The 17,934-nt window shown below is 42.2% G+C and overlaps 1 protein-coding gene across 3 annotated transcripts in view; it reads right to left on the reverse strand.

The window, feature by feature from the left end:
• IGF1R (insulin like growth factor 1 receptor) overlaps positions 1–17,934 on the reverse strand; it is a 180,797-nt gene that overhangs the window by 48,333 nt on the left and 114,530 nt on the right. For all 3 annotated transcript variants that reach the window (XM_035554764.1, XM_035554765.2, XM_035554766.2), the window contains one exon: positions 1,130–1,442. In XM_035554764.1, coding sequence (XP_035410657.1) covers positions 1,130–1,442 — 313 coding nt within the window. The remainder of the gene's footprint in view (positions 1–1,129; positions 1,443–17,934) is intronic.

Genomic DNA, 17,934 nt, shown 5'->3' on the forward strand with positions numbered 1-17,934 from the left:
TGTAAATTGATAACAACAGTTTTTCATGCACAAACAATAAAAGAAAGAAGCTTCCTTGTCTTAGTAGTAAGATCCTGTTTCAAAATCCTGCACTGTAACATGCCACAAACCACTAAAAGCTGCAGACACAAGCAAGAGGCATTCAGCTACATGTACAAAGAATGCTGGAAATGCTTTCCATTTGCAACTATTTGTTAACACCACCTCTGGGGAACAAAACGCTCACTGGCCTTGGGTTACAGCTCCTTTCAATCTCTGCAGCTGAGCACAACACTGAGATAAGATAGGATGGCCGTGCACTTCAGTGTAAGCGCTTCAAACAGCTGGTACTGCAACCTCAGGTAGATAACAAGTGAAAGATTTCTCAGGCGAATATTGGGATTTGAGCAAACACAGTGTTAAGTTGCTTACATCCAAATGTAAACCGGAGACTGCCTTGGTACTTGAATGAGTGGATGAATGGCATAGACACGTAGCTAGTGCAGGAATTATCACAACCACTCTCCAAAAAGCCCAACATCTCAGATCTTGAAGGTATCTTTTTAGCATAGTACTGAAGCACTAAGAATTTTAGCACCTTGACTTTCCCTTACTCATTGAGGTCTATAGCTTCCAAGGGTCAGCAGGCAGCTGGGGCTGTTTGCTTAACCACAGGTGTTAAAACACCATTGTTATCTTCTGGAAACAGTGAAAAAAAGAGAAATAGAAATAAATATACTAAGGAACATGTGTGCCTAAAATGCAAGTACAGATAAAGCAAATAGTATGTGAAGCAAGGTGACTCCCACGGTTTGCTCTGTATGTGATAATGATCATCGGCTGGTCACCACTCCTGTCTTCCTTGACTTGCCTTTTTTTTTTTTTTTTTTAAACTGTCTACTTAAAGACTGCATTGTATTGATCTGATCTTCTCAAGTCCTTCAGAAGAATTAGTAGGAACTGACAATACATAGGACCGCACACAATCAGACCTTTAAATGGTGTCTAAGCAAGCCTTTACCGGGAAGCCATGCAATTTCCAATCGTATCTTCTACTAAATACAATTTGCATCACAAGGCTGCTGCAGAATAGAGGGGGGAAAAAAACAAACAAGCATGCTAACTGACGGATTTCCAGAAGCTGCATTACCTTTGGCTCCCGTTGCGTATGAATCCAGAGGGGCACTCTGCCATGCACTCATCATTGTGAATCACAAACCTCTCATATTCACTTGTCTCGGTGGCAGGGACTTTGGAGCAAAACTCCTTAGTCACGCAGCGCCAGCCCTCGAATTTGTAGGTGTTGGGAGGGCAGGTGGGCATGCAGACTCCTTCATAGTAGTAATTGCGGCAGGCCACGCAAGCGGTGTTGTTGTCAGGCGCTGTGCAGCTCCCCAAGCACTCGGGATGGCAACACTCATTTTGGTCTGTACAGGCTCGCTTGCCACATGAGCTGGGGCACACTGCAAGACAGAAGGCAAGGTAGCGTGAGTAAGAGCTGTTAAACACAGGGAGTGGTATTAAAGAAAAGCCCTGATCTGTACAAATCTGCGCTATCATTCCCTGGGCTCTAGAGCAGCTCTGCAAAAGAACCAATTCCTGTAAAATTGACAAACTTTTTTTTTTTTTTTCCCCAGTTTCAGCTGCCTGAACATATCTTTTTCTCAGATCAAATTTATAACACGAGCCAATGTAAAAAATAATTTTTTTGAAAGCAAGATAATAAGGATAATGGAAACAACCAAGTACTGTAACCCATTCCACAGGCCCAATATTATGTTGTGTTTTTTTTTTTTTTGAAGTGCTGACTTACTGTCTTTCTAAGCATTTCTCGTCTTTCCCATTTGTACTTCAAATTGGTCTTTTACTGGCAAGAAAACAAGCTTCCTTTAAACAACTTAATTACGCTCGTACAATAAAGCATTGCTATACTGCAGCACACATGGTTAGGTTGACCCCAATGTAGCATCCCAATGTTGCTTATGTATGCAAAATGAGGTTTAATAAAGTACAGATGGTACACATCAAATACTGTGCAATCAGGGAGCTGCTTTTTTTCCCCTGAAGAGCGTAACAGAACTCTGCCTTACCCCCAAATTCCAGGTTCAGAGAACAAAATATGTAAGGGAGGAAAAAAATGGGGTGCAAATTTATTGGGACATTCATTTTACATGAAAGCCTTCTGGCTTGGAAGAAACGAACAAAGAGCAGAGTCGCCACCAGACAATCTCACTATTGTTGCATCAAACGAAGTGGCAGCATTATATTTATGTAACAACAACATTTTGATTACAGCGTTGTATGGCCTTTTAGCCATCCGAGTGGTGTGCCAGAGGCTCTGTAAACAAACACAGATAGGAAATCTGGTCTGCATTAAGTGACTGTTTTCTACTTTCTAACTTTGCTAAAAAACAGGACCAATAATAACAACGTAAAACAAAATTTCAGTAGTACAACTCCAACGCGATCCAAGCAAAGCACCACAAGACATTGAAACTGAACTATCTGAGCAAAAAGCACACAACCAGCAAAGAAGTCCCTGTCCCAAAACGAACACGGAAGCAACGAGAGCCCAGCCTGCAGGGAGAGACAAGGTTTTAAGGAACATTAACAATTCCACAGAAGTTCTGCACTGTGATTTCTCCTTTCTGACCCTCACAAACCTGAGAAGCAGCAAAGCAGTAGCATTTTAGAGGAAGTTTCATTAAATTCATGCAAGACACTGCTTCACCCCGCAGCTTTCTTGTACTGCCATTGCAACCCAGCTGCATGTCTGCTGCCCCCGCTGCTCCGCAGCTGCCTGTTTGCTTTTTGGGGCAGAAAAGGAGAAGGGAGATGTGAGAGCAAGGGAACAGAGCAAGGAGGTGGCTGCTGTGCATCCCACTAACGATGCTCTGGCAGACACCAGCGCAGGCAGCACAAACACTGCATGCACTAAAAGAGGCCAAACTGAGATGATTTCTGCAGAGCCAGTTACTTGTAAAACCCAGAGTAGCAATGAGGAGGAAATTACTGCTAAATAATGCACAGCGTTAAGTATGCTGGATTTTTTTTTCTTCTTTAAGAAGAAAAAATTATACCTACCACATCCCAACCAAAAATAAATAAGGCTACAGGTGCAAAGTCTTTTACTGATGGTCACTTGCACCAGTGTAAAAGCAGGAAAGCATGCCCAGCTGCCACCTCAGTCAGGCCCATTAAGGTACGCAGTACTACTCCCACTGCCAACTACTAAGGGATTTAAGAGAAAAAAAAAGCAGCGTGTCTTGCTAGCAGATGGACTGCTGTTCTGAGTGGGTGCCAGAACTCAGATTTAGTGTGGTATCTACATTTCCAGTTCAAAGCCCTACTAAGAAAAAACACACACCCCCATGCCTCCACAAAGTTCATTACCAGATTTATTGAGAAGCTCTACATGATTTTTGTTTTCATCTGGACAGACATTCACTAAAAACAAAGGCTGCTGCATTAAGTGTTCAGATGAATGTAGCAGGAAAAGAGCGAGTTTATTTCATTCTTGGGAAACACTTTCATATTGCTTTAATGCCTCTGCAACTCATGAATAGTCTGGTATATAAATAGGATTCCCTGCATCTCTTCATAAATCTGCTGACTGTCGTCTGCAGAAATATAAATTGCAGCAAAGAAGGATATACAAGTTCATATGAAAAAGGTAATCAGTGAAATAGATTTTCCAAACTACAGTAATATTTTAATCACAGCCATTTTAACAAGAACTCTTGAAAACATTTTAAAGATAATTTTTTAAAAGCTCAGCAACCTCATTTTTCTCTCAGTCCCGTTCTTGCTAACGTTGGCAAAGCATTCAGCCTGGAGACAATACGGGTATCCTGTTTCTTTGAAGAGCCATAACAAGAACTTGTGTGTGTAAGATACGTTACGAACAACAAAAACTCTTATCTGCCTTAAGTGCCGGCTCCCCAAGTTACCCCTGTTAAAAAGCCTTACTAAATAACAGCAGCGGATCTTACAACCCAGCCCCATCCATCCTTCTCCCCCACCCACGCAAATCATGCTCCTTGGGCTGCTACATCTGTACCCAAACATTTCAAATGCAGGTTCCAAAACACTTCTGAAAAAAAAAAAACAAAAAAAAAAAAACAAAAAACACTGAATTACGCTTGAATACTTGTTGACTTTAGTCTGCAAGAACATTAGAGGCAAACATAAGCAAAGGGTGGGCTGACATTTCGGAATGGAATTCACAAGCTAGGTACAATAGTGCCTTGAATCATGAAGGCTGATGACTGTATACAAGGCGGGGGGGGGGGGGAGAAGAAAAATCCTTGCTGACAACCACAAGGGCAAGAAATACTTAATTGTCATCACGTGGAGCTACCGAGATAATGGAAAATTTCAGAGACCTTGGAGTGCAGCCATGGAAGAAGGAAGTCAAAGCAAGACCTAGAGAAGAGCAGACCCTTACGCAGCTTCATGATCTTACTAAAGAGATGGAGGCTTGACCAGACCAGAGAGTCTAATTATTTACGTTTGGGGAGTGAAAGTACTGAACAATCGTCAGCTGTTCAAAGAATGACATGACAAGAATACATTAGCCACAAATCAAATTTACTGGAGCAAAAGTAACGGCAGTAGTGTCTTTGACCTTCTGTGCTTCACCTTCCCTCTGATTTCTTCACATAAAAAGTTTTCCTTGTCAACAAAATTCAGGAGATTTTCCAAATACTATTAAGATACTATAATCACTCATAAAAAATGCAAAATATTTCAAGATACCTGCTTACTGAGCAGCTCAGATGCAGACCTGCCACACAGAAGAGAGATTTAAAACTAAATGCAACGATCTTACAAACGAGCAAGAAGACTTCCAAGAGAAGCTGACTCAGAGACTCATCATTCTCAATTAAAATCCCCAAGATGCTAAACCAAAATTGCAAACACAAAGCAAGCTTGAGAAACCCTCAAACTCAATTCTCCAAAAGCAAGGAACAAATCATCTCTTTGTATTTACAGCAGTTCCTTTTGGAACACTCTAACACTAAGGAGGTGGTAGTAAGTTTTTCTGACATTTAATATCTCAGCGCTGTTTGAAGTGTGCACAGAGCTCGAGCTCTCTGAAAGCACTCCGCGTTGACATCACGGCTATTGTACAGTTTGGACAGACAAAGTGTTCTTATCTCCAAGACGCCATGACTTCAGCAACGCTGAAACAGAAAAATCAGGTGAACAAACAATCAGTCACAGGGAGGGAGAGTGCAGCCAGAAGAGGAAGACTTCTGGCAGGCCGAGGCATCTGCCTCTGCCAAGGATGGCACCGGGCCAGTCACATGCGGGCAAGCAGAAGGTTGCCAAGTGTGGGATAAATATTTTTTTTTTTTTAAAGATTCTTTCTCTCCTTGTAAAACGATATTCAATCCTTCCTTTTTTAATATATTCCTTTTTCTTCTTTTTTAGAGCATCTTTCGCATAAAATGCCGTTTCTGAAAGACAAGGAGAAAAGCCTAGCTTTGAGCAGAAACCAGAGGAGGAAGGGAGCATTTTCTCCGAGCCAACTACTGAAAAATTAGCTGTCTAAATTTATCCACAAAGACAGAAAAAACGGTCATTTTTGGAATGTTAATCCCTCTACATGACAGATTTTTTAAAATACTGCGTTTTAATGGTCTAAACTTTGGTACAGACTTTCAAACAGCTGACTTCTAACGCTCAAGCAGCCTATACAAGACCTGACTTCTTTTGCCCAGTATACCGTAAGAATGGAGAGACCGGAGAGACATTACTCAGAAAATCCAGTTCCAGTGATTCATGGCCAGGCCTGGAATTAAATAACTACAGAATAAAGGTTGCAATAAGGAAAAACACGTATTAAATACATGCAGTAACGTGTTCCGATCACAGAAATATGGGTACAAGTCATCTCCAAAGAACTGAAGAAGCCACTTATTTTGATCACTTGTGCGAAACCTTCACACTGCTATAGAAACAGGAATTAGTGACACATTAACAATGGTGTATTTTTTTCCCCGGTTTTCTCCTTCAGTCTTAAAACTGGTATCTCATCTTTGGCAAAAATCCTGAAGGGGAAACAAAAAACAAAAGCCCACACTACCATATCAAAGAGCTTCCTTACTTTCCTGCAGTTAAGACAGAAGATGTGGCATATTTTGAAATTACCTAGCAGATCTCATTTAAAGGTTCACTTTAACACAGCACTGATACTATGAGTTGAAACTGATCAGTTTCTTTCCCTGTAATCTTCCAGTAGGCATACAATCATGCCCATCAATAAAATGTATGGCTCGGTCTACACAAACTTTATACCAAGAGGCAAGACAATGACATTAAGCCTACAGCCTGCACGCTGTGTCGGACTTGAGATCATTTCACTAGAGCCACGTTTCCCTGTTTACACCCTTCTTGTTACCAGCCCATTTCTATGTGGATCTTGAAATCAGTCTGAAGTTGTTCTGTGAATTATTTTCTTCCCCCTGTACATACCCAGCTGAAGTTCAACTACATCTGGTTGGTTTCCACACAAGCTTTTTGGCCTCCTGCTCCTCAGTATTTCAGTCTGTCACAGATGCCACACACCGCATCCCCAAAGTGGAAGGCTCGGTGCAATAAAGCATCCAGAACCTCAGTGCAGCCATGGCTCAAAGGATTTGCCCAACCTGAAATCAGCCCTCCAACAGCTCGGCCTTTGAGCACACAAAACACTGGTGACGAATCTACTCTTAAATCCTCTTCCTTGGGATTTTGTGGCCAAAAACCAATAGCACACTACAAGCCTGCATAGTACCCGGTTGGACATTAGCTGGTTACAACTGCTGCTGGATCTGCTGGAAGCAACTGTGAAGGAGGAGGAAGAAGCAGTGGGGACAGGCGAGAAGAAGGCAGCCCAGCACCACCCAGCACCTGGAAACTCTTGGGAGGCCACCAGATGAGGCGAGGCATGAAGAAAAGAGGACATTGATTATTCACTGTAATGAACACTTTGCTAGAACGCATTGTTGTGGTGAAGCATTCAATGCCTGACAGTTTTGTCATTTTTTTTTCCATCAACTTTACAGTTCTCCCTCCCTTGGAATAGTTTTAGTAAACAGAACAGTTTAGGCTAGCACAGGGATCAGGAAAGCACACCCTCAAGGAACCAGAGGCCCATGGCATGGTTTGTAACCCCCTCCCAGCGCAACATATCTGCTGCTCTCCTTCCCAGCTGAAAAGAACACAACAGCCCATTAAAAACAATGGAGCCAATAATGCAAAGCACATTTCAGTTGGATATGCTGGAGTTTGAGGGGCCCCTCCCTACCTTTCTGCTATCTATCATGCATTCTTCACCCTAGAAGTTGCCTCAAAACAGCTTCCAGGCTTCCCAGTTGTGATAAATAACGATGTGTGCTAAATATTTTCTACTTAGAGCGACTAGAGGACTCAGGGACACTGCTTGGCACCGCAAAAACTACCATCCCTTCACGTTTTCTGCAAGTGGAGCAGTCAGCCCTGTTAAAAGCTCCCGCGGTGTTACAGCTACTCACACCTCACAGAAATTAGAGCAAAGGGAAACGCCAAGTGAAAACAACTACCTTAGACCACAGTAAACAGGAACCAATATATAGTACACTTACTCCATTTGCTCCGAAGTGCGTAATACTAGTGATGACCAGGAAGGTGCAAATAAACACGGCTTATTGACAAAAACAGGCAGCACGAATTGCATTCTCTTTCAAAACAGTTTATGTTGCCCAGCGCTACTCAGACTGGCATCATTGCAGCTGGCACTTGAGCGAAAGAGGAAAAAAAACAAGTCCATTTTGTCCTTTCCACGCCAGTATGAATTCAGTACATAAACACAACCGAGGCGTATACACAAGCAGCTATTAGGCGTCTGGGCCAGTTTTACTCTATCTTTGACACAAAGTAAGTAAATTGGTTGGGGAAAATTTTATTATCAGTGCTGCGCTGTTCGAGAAACAGAAATTTCTTCTACAGAGAGCAAAATTTCCCACTGAGCAAATGCAGATCAGAGCAATAACTCAAACGCCACCGGGGATGGAAGCACGGCCTGCAGGAAAGCGGGACTCACGCCACCGCAAGCTGCTCCCAGTCCGCTGCCATCACGCAACACTCGCCGCACAAACTCGCTAATGCTTCTGGAGGGACAACCGAAATCCCTGAACTCTTCCTTAGCACAAGCGTAAAGAAAAGGGCTGCCACAGTACAGCTCTGAATCAAGTTATTTTTCTTTCCAATCAAGATTAAATGTAATATATTGGCAGTGATGCCTACCCCCCTACGCCCCCCGCTGTTGCTTAAAGTAAGATTTAATCTGCCTGCCTTCCAAATTCTGCAAGTGTAAGGCAATAAGTTTTACATGATTTAATTAATATACTGCAAGCAAGGAGTGTTGGTCAGTCATCTCCTGGCAAAATCCCAGCTGGAGAAGAATACTATTCACATTCCAGATTTATTCTAAAGGAAGAAGACAGTTTGATAACATTATCACACTGGCCTAAATTATGTAGTTCTCTTAATGCTGATGGATAATGGCAGTTTATTCTTGGACAGAAAAAGTCACATGTTCCAAAAGATACAACTCCTGCTATGTTTCAGGAATGCCCTTCGCATTTATGCATTAAGCCCATCATCAGGCTTAACCATTCCGGCATAAACAATGAAACATAATGTTCGTTTTAAGGGCACACATCAACACTGCTCCAGTTGAAGGCTAGTTATTCTGTAATTGTTAAAAAAACAGAAAAAAAAGGCCTCAGTATAAACTACTGTTCATAATACACAGTAGGGTAGAATATTTAGAAAGTTTTTGCTCATCTACAACTAGGATACCTGTGTTAACAATAAATAATGAAACCCACTTCACTGGGAATGATCAGAACTCAAAGGAAAAAAAGAGTCCAAAAAGAATGCTTGAATCGCTTAGGGCCTGCTGGAAAGCCTGTTTGCCAGTATGAACAGGATTAAGATCTGACAAAATCTGAGGAATCTGAGAGAAGAGAACTACTACAATCAAAGTGCGAAACAAGACACAAGAATACCAATGATTCGGAAGGTTGCCCAAGACACCTGAGTACAGCTGTATTAAATTACAGACTTTAAGTCTGCGAGTGCATCATCACTTAAGGTATCTGCACACTGGAAGAGAAGTCATTCTAGCAAGATCACACCACTTCAAACAGTATTAAAACCGATTATGTTTAAAATGATAAACAAAATATTGCCTTTGCAATTTGTGAAATACAAGAGTGTGTAAGCAAATCTGTCAGGAAATTAAGGCTGTGTTCTTGAGTTCCACAACAAACAAAGGGTGAGCACTTCTCTTGGTGTTAATAGTCATGAAATAATTTTCATTCTAAATCTCTCCTCTTTTATCAACACAGACAAAATACACAATGTGCCAGACTTCGCAGGACCCACAGGCAGACTGGAAGATCCTGCATCAATCGGTCTCGTAATTTAACCTTAAAAGGGTAAATGTTGAGCGTCTTTTCAGACTTGATGCAAACTGCTTTCATAGTTTGTAAGTCATCCTGAATTGTCCGAATGTGAACTTTTAACTCTGTCCTACATAGTTCTATCTCCAAAGAAAACTGCTGCAACTGTTGCCTCTCAGGTTATTAATGTTGTCATCCCTGACAATAAATGGCCAGAGGACCCGCTCTGAAGTGAAGTGCAAGACACGTGAACCACAGCTTTCACAGCAGCACTGCTGAGCCCCACCGAATACAGTCCTTGTGTTTGTATTTCACTCAAAGCTCAGTTCCTCGTTTGAAGTGATAAAAACCCCACAAAACTGATGTGTGAACACCTTCTGAAGAGGGGGAAAAAAACAAAACACAAAAAAAACTGTCATTCTACAGTCCACCTCTTTAAGCGTGACATCTACAGATCGGGATGGATGTGTCAGAACACAATCCCAACACTTTGTTGTTGCCCTTCCGCAGTAGCTGTGAAGGCTTTTGCAAAGGTTACTAGCCTGTTGCTACAAAAGGGCTGAGCCTGGCAGCAGTGTGTGCTTTGAGAAGTGTGGGGATGTTCCAGATCCAAGGAGGTGCTGGACACTGCTGTGACGTGCCCGAAGTGAACTGCTGCAGTTCTAAAACACTAGAAATTAGAAAACACTCAGAAAAACAACTAGCACCCCTCCCTTTGGGTCACTGATGGGAACAGTATACAGGCTTCCTCAGTGTTTTCTTCCAACCTAAGAGCATGACAACACCTCATCCAGGCTGCACTTAGCTCACTATCTTTAAAAACATCCTCTGTTATCAGTTCTTCCAACACACCTATAAAATAAACTGAACGAGGAAACTGTGCTCTACTCTGCTATCTCTCAGAAACTGCAAACACACGTAAAACACTCACAACAAAGGGTACACGAGCCACTGCTGTCCATGTAGGCGAGTACAGTTAATACTTGGATGCACGAGCTGTCCGTGCATACTTACAAGCACATGCTTTTGAGGAATTCCTGCTCGTATGACTGGAAAAAAAATGACATTGCCTCTGACTTTCTAAATCCTTTCCTGCAGTAAGGATTTGTGATCAGATTAGGGACTACCAGACAGTTTTGTTTATTTATTTATACAAAGGACAGTCAAGGTGAGCTGTATCACAGTATGTGACAGGGACTCTGGGCTGCAGCAAAGCCAGCTCAGCGATGCTGCCCTGGCTGCAATAAAGCCAGAGAAGGCATAGATATATAAATACACACATATATTTAAAAAAAAAAAAAAAAAAAAAGAAGAAGAAGCACAATTCATGTTTTTGATACTGGCAAAAAGTGGGAAGCACGTTGCTTCCCACTATGTTTCAGCTAGAGTTTGGCACATCTGAGCTACACTTTTCCACTCTTGTACCTTTTTTTGTAGTCTCAAGTCACATTCACATGAACATATAAATACACAGATCCTTACACACTGCGTATAGCAGATACTTACATGGATGGTCTCAAAAAAGAATATTCTTTTCACACACTAAAAAAATTATACAGAGTTATTTTAAATTCAGAACTGTTTGTATATTCCTTATAAGTTTATAAAACTCTCACTGTCCTCCCATGACTAACGAAACTGGAATTGAGAGAGTAGTCTATATTTATAACTCGTCTGGTTGCTCATGCCTATGGCCCTATTTCCACTCTCCGTTACTGTACACAGAGCTATGTGAGGTATTGTGGGTTCCCAAACTTCACCGATTTCCTAACAAGGCAGGCCTGTGTCCCGGAGGAACAAACTGGGGGCTGTTTCGTTCCAGTATTGGCCGAACTCAGAGGGAGAGGCCTTGAGCTCTGTGGTTTTGGCAGCTCTTCTTGAAACTGGTATTAGAGGCCATTTCTGTGCAATTACATGCCTAACTGGCACCGGATTGTGTATCAATGCTACTGATACATCATCTGCAGCACAGACCCAGTCACAGCCTGGCCCGTGCAGCTGCACACTTACCTTGCTGCCTTGGTTTGACTGCGAGCAGAAACACTTCGGCGCTCAGCTGAGTGCCTCCCGCAACGTTACAGACACACCTCAAGTACCCAGCAAATCCACACCACTGACATGAAGTCCAACAGACTGTTCACTGCCCTCTCAAAAGTGGGAGGAAACAAAAGCTAGAACTTGATCCAAAATCCTCCAGAGACTACCCTAGGCGCAGTAACACTGGCACACTCCAAAACCCAGAGGGGTGGAGGAGAAGAGACTGAATCAGGTACCGAAATGCAGTACAGTAAGAAAAAGATTTCACAGAAATGAGGGCTGGGTGGCCCTCGCAATCCATAGGAATATAGTCCATACAGATGTTTCAAGATCTGTCAAAGAATCATGCAACCATGTATCATCATCATCATCTTTTAACCAAAACCAATTCACTGGTTCAGAAATCCTAGAGAGGAGTGTCAGCCTTTACCATGCTAAAAGTACCTCAGAATCCACAGATTTTTAACACGTGCCATGCACCTGTGGGGCACTGAAATTATTTCTGATTTGCAGATCTGTATCATGTATTATATACATTTATATTGCATATCTGATATAAATAAATGTTCATACAAATCACAGAATCACAGAGTACCTCGAGTTGGAAGCAACCCCCAAGGATCACCGAGTCCAACTCCTGGCTCCACAGAGGACCACCCAAAAATCAAACCCTGTCTGAGAACGTTGGCCAAACACCTCTTGAACTCAAGCAGGCTTGGGGCCATGACCACTTCCCTGGGCGCCTATTCCAGGGCCTGCTGGGTGCAGAACCTTTTCCTGACCCTCCCCTGTCCCAGCTCCATGCCGTTCCCTCAGGTCCTGTCGCTGTCCCCAGAGAGCAGAGCTCAGCGCCTGCCCCTCCGCTCCCCTCATGAAGAAGCTGCAGGCCGCCATGAGGCCTCCCCTCAGCCTGCTCTGCTCTGGGCTGAACAAATCAAGGGACTTGAACTACTCCTCATACGTCTTGCCCTCTAGACCCTTCACCATCTTTGCAGTCCTCCTTTGGACACCCCCTAACAGTTTTATGCCTTTCTTACATTGTGGTGCCCCGAACTGCATGTGCCACTCATGGTGAGGCTGCACCAGGGCAAAGTGGAGCAATCGCTTCCCTGAACCAGCTAGCCATGCCATACCTCATGCACCCCATGACACAATTGGCCCTTTCAGCTGCCAGGGCACGCTGGTAACTCATTTTCAACTTGCTGTTGACCAGAACCCCCAGATTCCTTTCCACAGGACTGTTCCCCAGCCTCTCGCCGCCCCAGGGTAGCCCCAGCACTTACTCTTGTTAAACTTCATGCAGTTGGTGATTGCCCAACCCTCTAATTCGTCAAGATCTCTCTGCAAGGCCTCTCTACCCTCAAGGGGGTCAATGGCTCCTCCCGATTTATTAATGTTGGCAAACTTACTCATTATGCCTTCAAGTTGTGCATCCAAGTCATTTATGAAAACACTGAAGAGAACTGGTCCTAAAACTGATCCGTGAGGAACCCCCACTAGTTACACACAAAAGACGGAAGACAAGATTTTTCAAATTCAAAATAGGTTCTGGTGGCTGAGTTTGGGTCCAACTCTCAAGGAGTTAGATTCATTACGGTTATTTGAGCTATAATAAACCATAAAAATCAACAAACCCACAGCTCTTTCTATTCGGCTTTGCAGTCATAGAGAGCTCCCAACAGTAGCCACCACACCAAGCACTAAGAGAAGGCAGACAGACTACCTGCCCAGCACCAAAGGGGAAAGGAAGCAAAGAAATATTTCTCTTTCTGTGCAATTGTTTCGTGTTCTAGCCTCCACGTGGAGACTGAGGTGATTTCCACAAAAACCCCAAAGTGTTGAGCAGTCAGACCATATTCAAGTTCAGGATAATTTATCTGGGAATCTACATTTTCCACACACCAAAATGTGGTAAGATCTGGACTGTGCTTAAAAAGATTAAGCCTCCATTCCTACTAACCAAAAGTATCACCAGGAAAGCAGCGGCCAGTGTGGTCAAATATGTCTAACTGAACTGTTAAAGTTTTCCTCCAGCAAAATACATTTGTCCTTTGTATTTGTCCTAGCTGAGAGAGAGAGAAATCACCCAAATCATCGTATAAAGCAGAACTAGATTTCAAAAACAAAAGATGGCCTAAGTCAACAAAAATGTATTTTGGTTAAGTGCAAACAAGTGCTGTTTTAATAGCTGAGCAGAGCAGCCTAACACATCACACTTCTAGACACAGGAACTCGTAAAGAAACATCACCATAAACCCACACAGAGCTCAGTGTCTGGTTTGTTTGCATTTTCTATGTGCTCAGAACAAGTACCAGCACGGGGAGAACCCCCAAACGTGTTTTGCAAACAATTAAGCCAACCTGAAACCAAGCGCTGGGGCTGAAGTCATCAGCCTAAGGAGGGCCCAGGCTCGCTGAGCTGCCCGAGCCGGAGCTCAGCACAGGCACCCAGGGGCAGCACCCCTCTTCCCTCCTGCCCTTTCATCCCAGCATCGCTGTCGCTGCTGTAGGTAGGCTGCAAAGCTGCTCTGCGCACCCGCAATCAGCATTACTTTAGTAATTATTTCCAGTTTATTCAACTTCTTTTTTTTTTCCCCTTACAATAAAGCAGTCAAGATTGACAGACAACTCTGGTGAGTCAGACATTCAAAAGGTAAAGGCAATCTGTGCTTCTCACCACCTACACAGTAATGCTGCTGGTTTCTTTTCCATGACTGTGCATATCTGTAACGCAAGACAAACCTCCAAAAAGCTATTAAGAATTCTTCTTACATTTCAAGAAGAAAAGCGATCTAAATTCATTCCAAGAAGCCGAAATTCACCTCACTTAGAGTGAGTGATTTAAATATGGATTTTTTTAAAAATCAGAATTATGGAGAAACTTCTTTTTTAAGGAAAAAGAGGTCTGAAAAAACTAAATACAGCAAAGCTTATATTTTGATTTAAAAAAAAAAAAAAACACAGGTTCCACACAGTACACACTCCATTAAATAGGGCTACGTTACAGCAACTAAAACACAAATCCTTCTACAATTTAACTGACCCCTTACTAGAGTTTTTAAAACTCTCTTTTAAAGTTAAAATTCCACTGTGCATTTCATTTATTTTGCAGAGGATTAGTATGAGGTATAGAAGCAGCAACATTTTACCTTTCCCAAAACAAACTATGCAATTCAGCAACAAAATCATTTATAATTTCATGCAGATACTTCAGACAGGCTGTAAAGATTTCACACAACTCCATTTGCCCTAGAAAGTATTAGGTTTATAGGACACCTACAAACACCTATAGAGAAAAGGCTAATTTCATGAATTCTAAGTTTAATTTCTCAGGGATGCTGCAGTAAACAAGATTACAATTACATTTTCCTCCAGCTATGGGTCATCGTGAGCCAGTAACTGCAGATACATTTGGCTGTAGAGGTTAAATGGGTGAAAGCACTGCTGTTCTCACTTTCAGGAGTCCACATGGTGTGCTGTCTTTTTACTATTCGAAAGTACATCGTTTTCCTTCTACTTACTGATATTTTGAACCTGTCAGCCATGCAGGTCACCAAGTTCTCCTGGTCTACACTTACACTATACAAAGTGGACTGAGAACAAAGTATTTCTGGCTATTCCAGAGTTACCAATATCGTGTCATCCCCAGCAGCATCTAGTGTTGACGCTGAGAAATGCTGTGACAAAGAGTTATCTGTCACCTCGGTTCCAGATACTTGTGACTATAAAAGGAGCTCAGGGACTGGTTTTGGCCAGCCATACTGGGACCACGTAACGCTGCCATCAGAGCACACTCAATTTGAGAAACGCTTTCCAATTCCATCATTAGAAATGACATTGCTCTCCCAATGTGTATGACTGCAAAATGAAGCAACAAATGGATCTGTCTCTATTCCAGCCATTGAAGGCCTTGCCTCCTCTGCAGTTATGTGAACGTAAACTTCCATACACATTTATTAAAAAGTTTTCTATAATTACACAAACATTAGCCTCCAAATATTATTTAAAAAACACACTGATTAAAAAACATGCAAATCCAAATTAGCAGGTCTGAACCTTCAATGAAAAACAACAAAAGGGAACTACCAAATTATGGTAGATCCTGCTTGTTGATGGCTAAGAAACAAGAAACGGAGAAGAGGAAAAATAATCATTATTCTAGGATTTTTCCCCCCTTCAAAATTAAAAGCATTAAATTGGATGGGAACAGAAAAGCTGATTTTGTCTGCAGTCAAGTATGGAGAAGTATCATTTAAATTGCAAATTACAGAGCACCAGGTTTTTGCACGAAGTTCAAGGGTTTTTTATGGTTTGTTTTTAAGAATTAGAAATGACATGGGGAAAAAGTAAAAGGGTTGGCTTAGCTACTACCCTTAATATGTACTTCAGCTTAAATATGTCTCAGATTCGTTTGATGCACTTTATTTACTCACCATGGCTTGTTAAAGTGATGACAGAAAGTAAAGCAGCTCCTCAGAGATCATCCCAAAGGATGCAGTATCTGCTGGTGGCCACACTGGCGCTGGAGGATTAGCTGCTATAAGAGGCTCTCCAAAATGACTAGTTCCTCCCTCCTCCCCACATCATGTCCCTCTCCACAAAGAAAACTTTTAATCCATTCAGACCGTTCCTGGGAAGTTCTTTTCAACCAACAGTTCATTTGACAAACCTTCTGCCTCCCTTTTCCAGGTTTTAAAGAGCTTGCTCCTCCTACTCCCATCAGCTTCTTGGCCTTGGTTCCTACAAATTAAACTTCATGAAGGCTTAATAACAGAAAAATATATACTTCACGTTCATACAGTGCTTTTTAACCAGCAGTTCTCAGAACGCTTTACAAAGTATGAAATCTAATCAAGTGGTCGTTTTTATGTCCATTTTAAGTGGGAGAAAATAGATGTAGTACAACATGGCAAGCTACTCAAGGTTACAGCACAAGATTTAGAAATAGAAGAAACTGATTGTCTTGACATACAAAAGCCCCTGACCCTACATGACCACAGTGACTTCCTTTAAAAATGTAACAAGCCCTGAAACACAGACTTCAGTACAGGATTACACAAGGCTATTCAGATGACCTGGCGTTCAGACATTTACTTGCCTGGCTGTTAGCACATAGCAGAGAAAAGACAAGGCAGAAGCCAGATACCTTTTTAAAAAGTGAATGTATAGAAATCAGCCTTTTGGGGGATATTTGCAAAAGGAAAAAAAAAAAGAAAGAAAAAAAAAAATCAGTGGATACATCAGTAACCACAAAGAAATAAATATTTCCACTCTAACAACGGACCTAGTCTGAAATTTAAAATACCTCTGTAATATCAGACTTCACATGGAAATAAGCGAGGCTTCTCAGACCAAACAGTACTGACCCAACGACCTAACCAAGGTACATGATAGATGCATACCTGTCAGCACAGGGTCACTTAACTGCAAGATTTAGCTTGGAAGGAGTATTATAAACCGCATTAGTGCAAAGGATGTCAAACAGTTTGAAGATTCCTTTAAGAAAACATAGACGAGGAAGCTTTTCCAAAAGTTTCTATCTTTGGTATTTTGACTCAAGGGCTCCTTGTTTTAAAACAAACAAACAACCCTCAAAAAAGTTGTAAGCCAAATGGCCTTACAAATTTTTAGTTTGTTTGTTTTTTAAATAAAAAACAGCTACTGTTTCCTTTGCTGTGTCCTCTTTTTATTCTTATTTTTCAATCACAGATGCAGATGATGCCACTTGGGCGATCCTAAATGCTTACACAGTTGAGTATCCTTCCATCATGCCTAGAATTGATTTTAAGAAAAGATATCGCTGCCAAATCTAGCACCTGAGAGAAGCACGGTTAATCTAATTGTGTTTTTCATGCTCGCTGAAGAGAGATGGTGTGTGGTGGGTCTAGCCCAGCCACTTTGAGGCACACATCTCCTATACTCTCAGTCTCAGCTTTTTACCTCTGACTCTCACCCAACTCATCAACATACAGTATCTGCTACGCAGCCAGCATCAATCACTGCCGGATTTCCGTGGCCGCCAACAGCCACGCGGTTAAGCGGTGGAGCTGTGTGCCTCCTGCCTCAACACCGTGCTGGGGCAGCGACAGGACATCACCCATGGCGCGACCAGGGAACCTGAAGACGACGTGACCTGCTATGGCTGCACAGCCCGGGACACAATCCATACTGTCTGAATCCCAACTGGGGAGATTTCTCCAAACTGTCTTTTTTAAGATTAAGAAATGTATCTGGCTTAAAAAATTATCATTCAGAGAATGACATTACCAGGTCATTGTGTTCCTGTGCATTAAGTACCTCTGAGGAAAGATGATTTAGAGCGTTTTGTGGTTCTCAGTACAATAGCTAAAAGAAAAAAAAAAAGGCTCAGCACAAAGAACTTAATAGCAATGTCTCTGGAAACCAAAATCTGTTTAAACGTAGTTTGAAACCTGCCAAACTAAACTTAAAAGAAACTCTACAAGCCCACAAGCCCCTTGGCCAG

Source organism: Cygnus atratus, chromosome 11 (assembly GCF_013377495.2).
Source record: "Cygnus atratus isolate AKBS03 ecotype Queensland, Australia chromosome 11, CAtr_DNAZoo_HiC_assembly, whole genome shotgun sequence".
Classification (NCBI taxonomy): domain Eukaryota; kingdom Metazoa; phylum Chordata; class Aves; order Anseriformes; family Anatidae; genus Cygnus; species Cygnus atratus.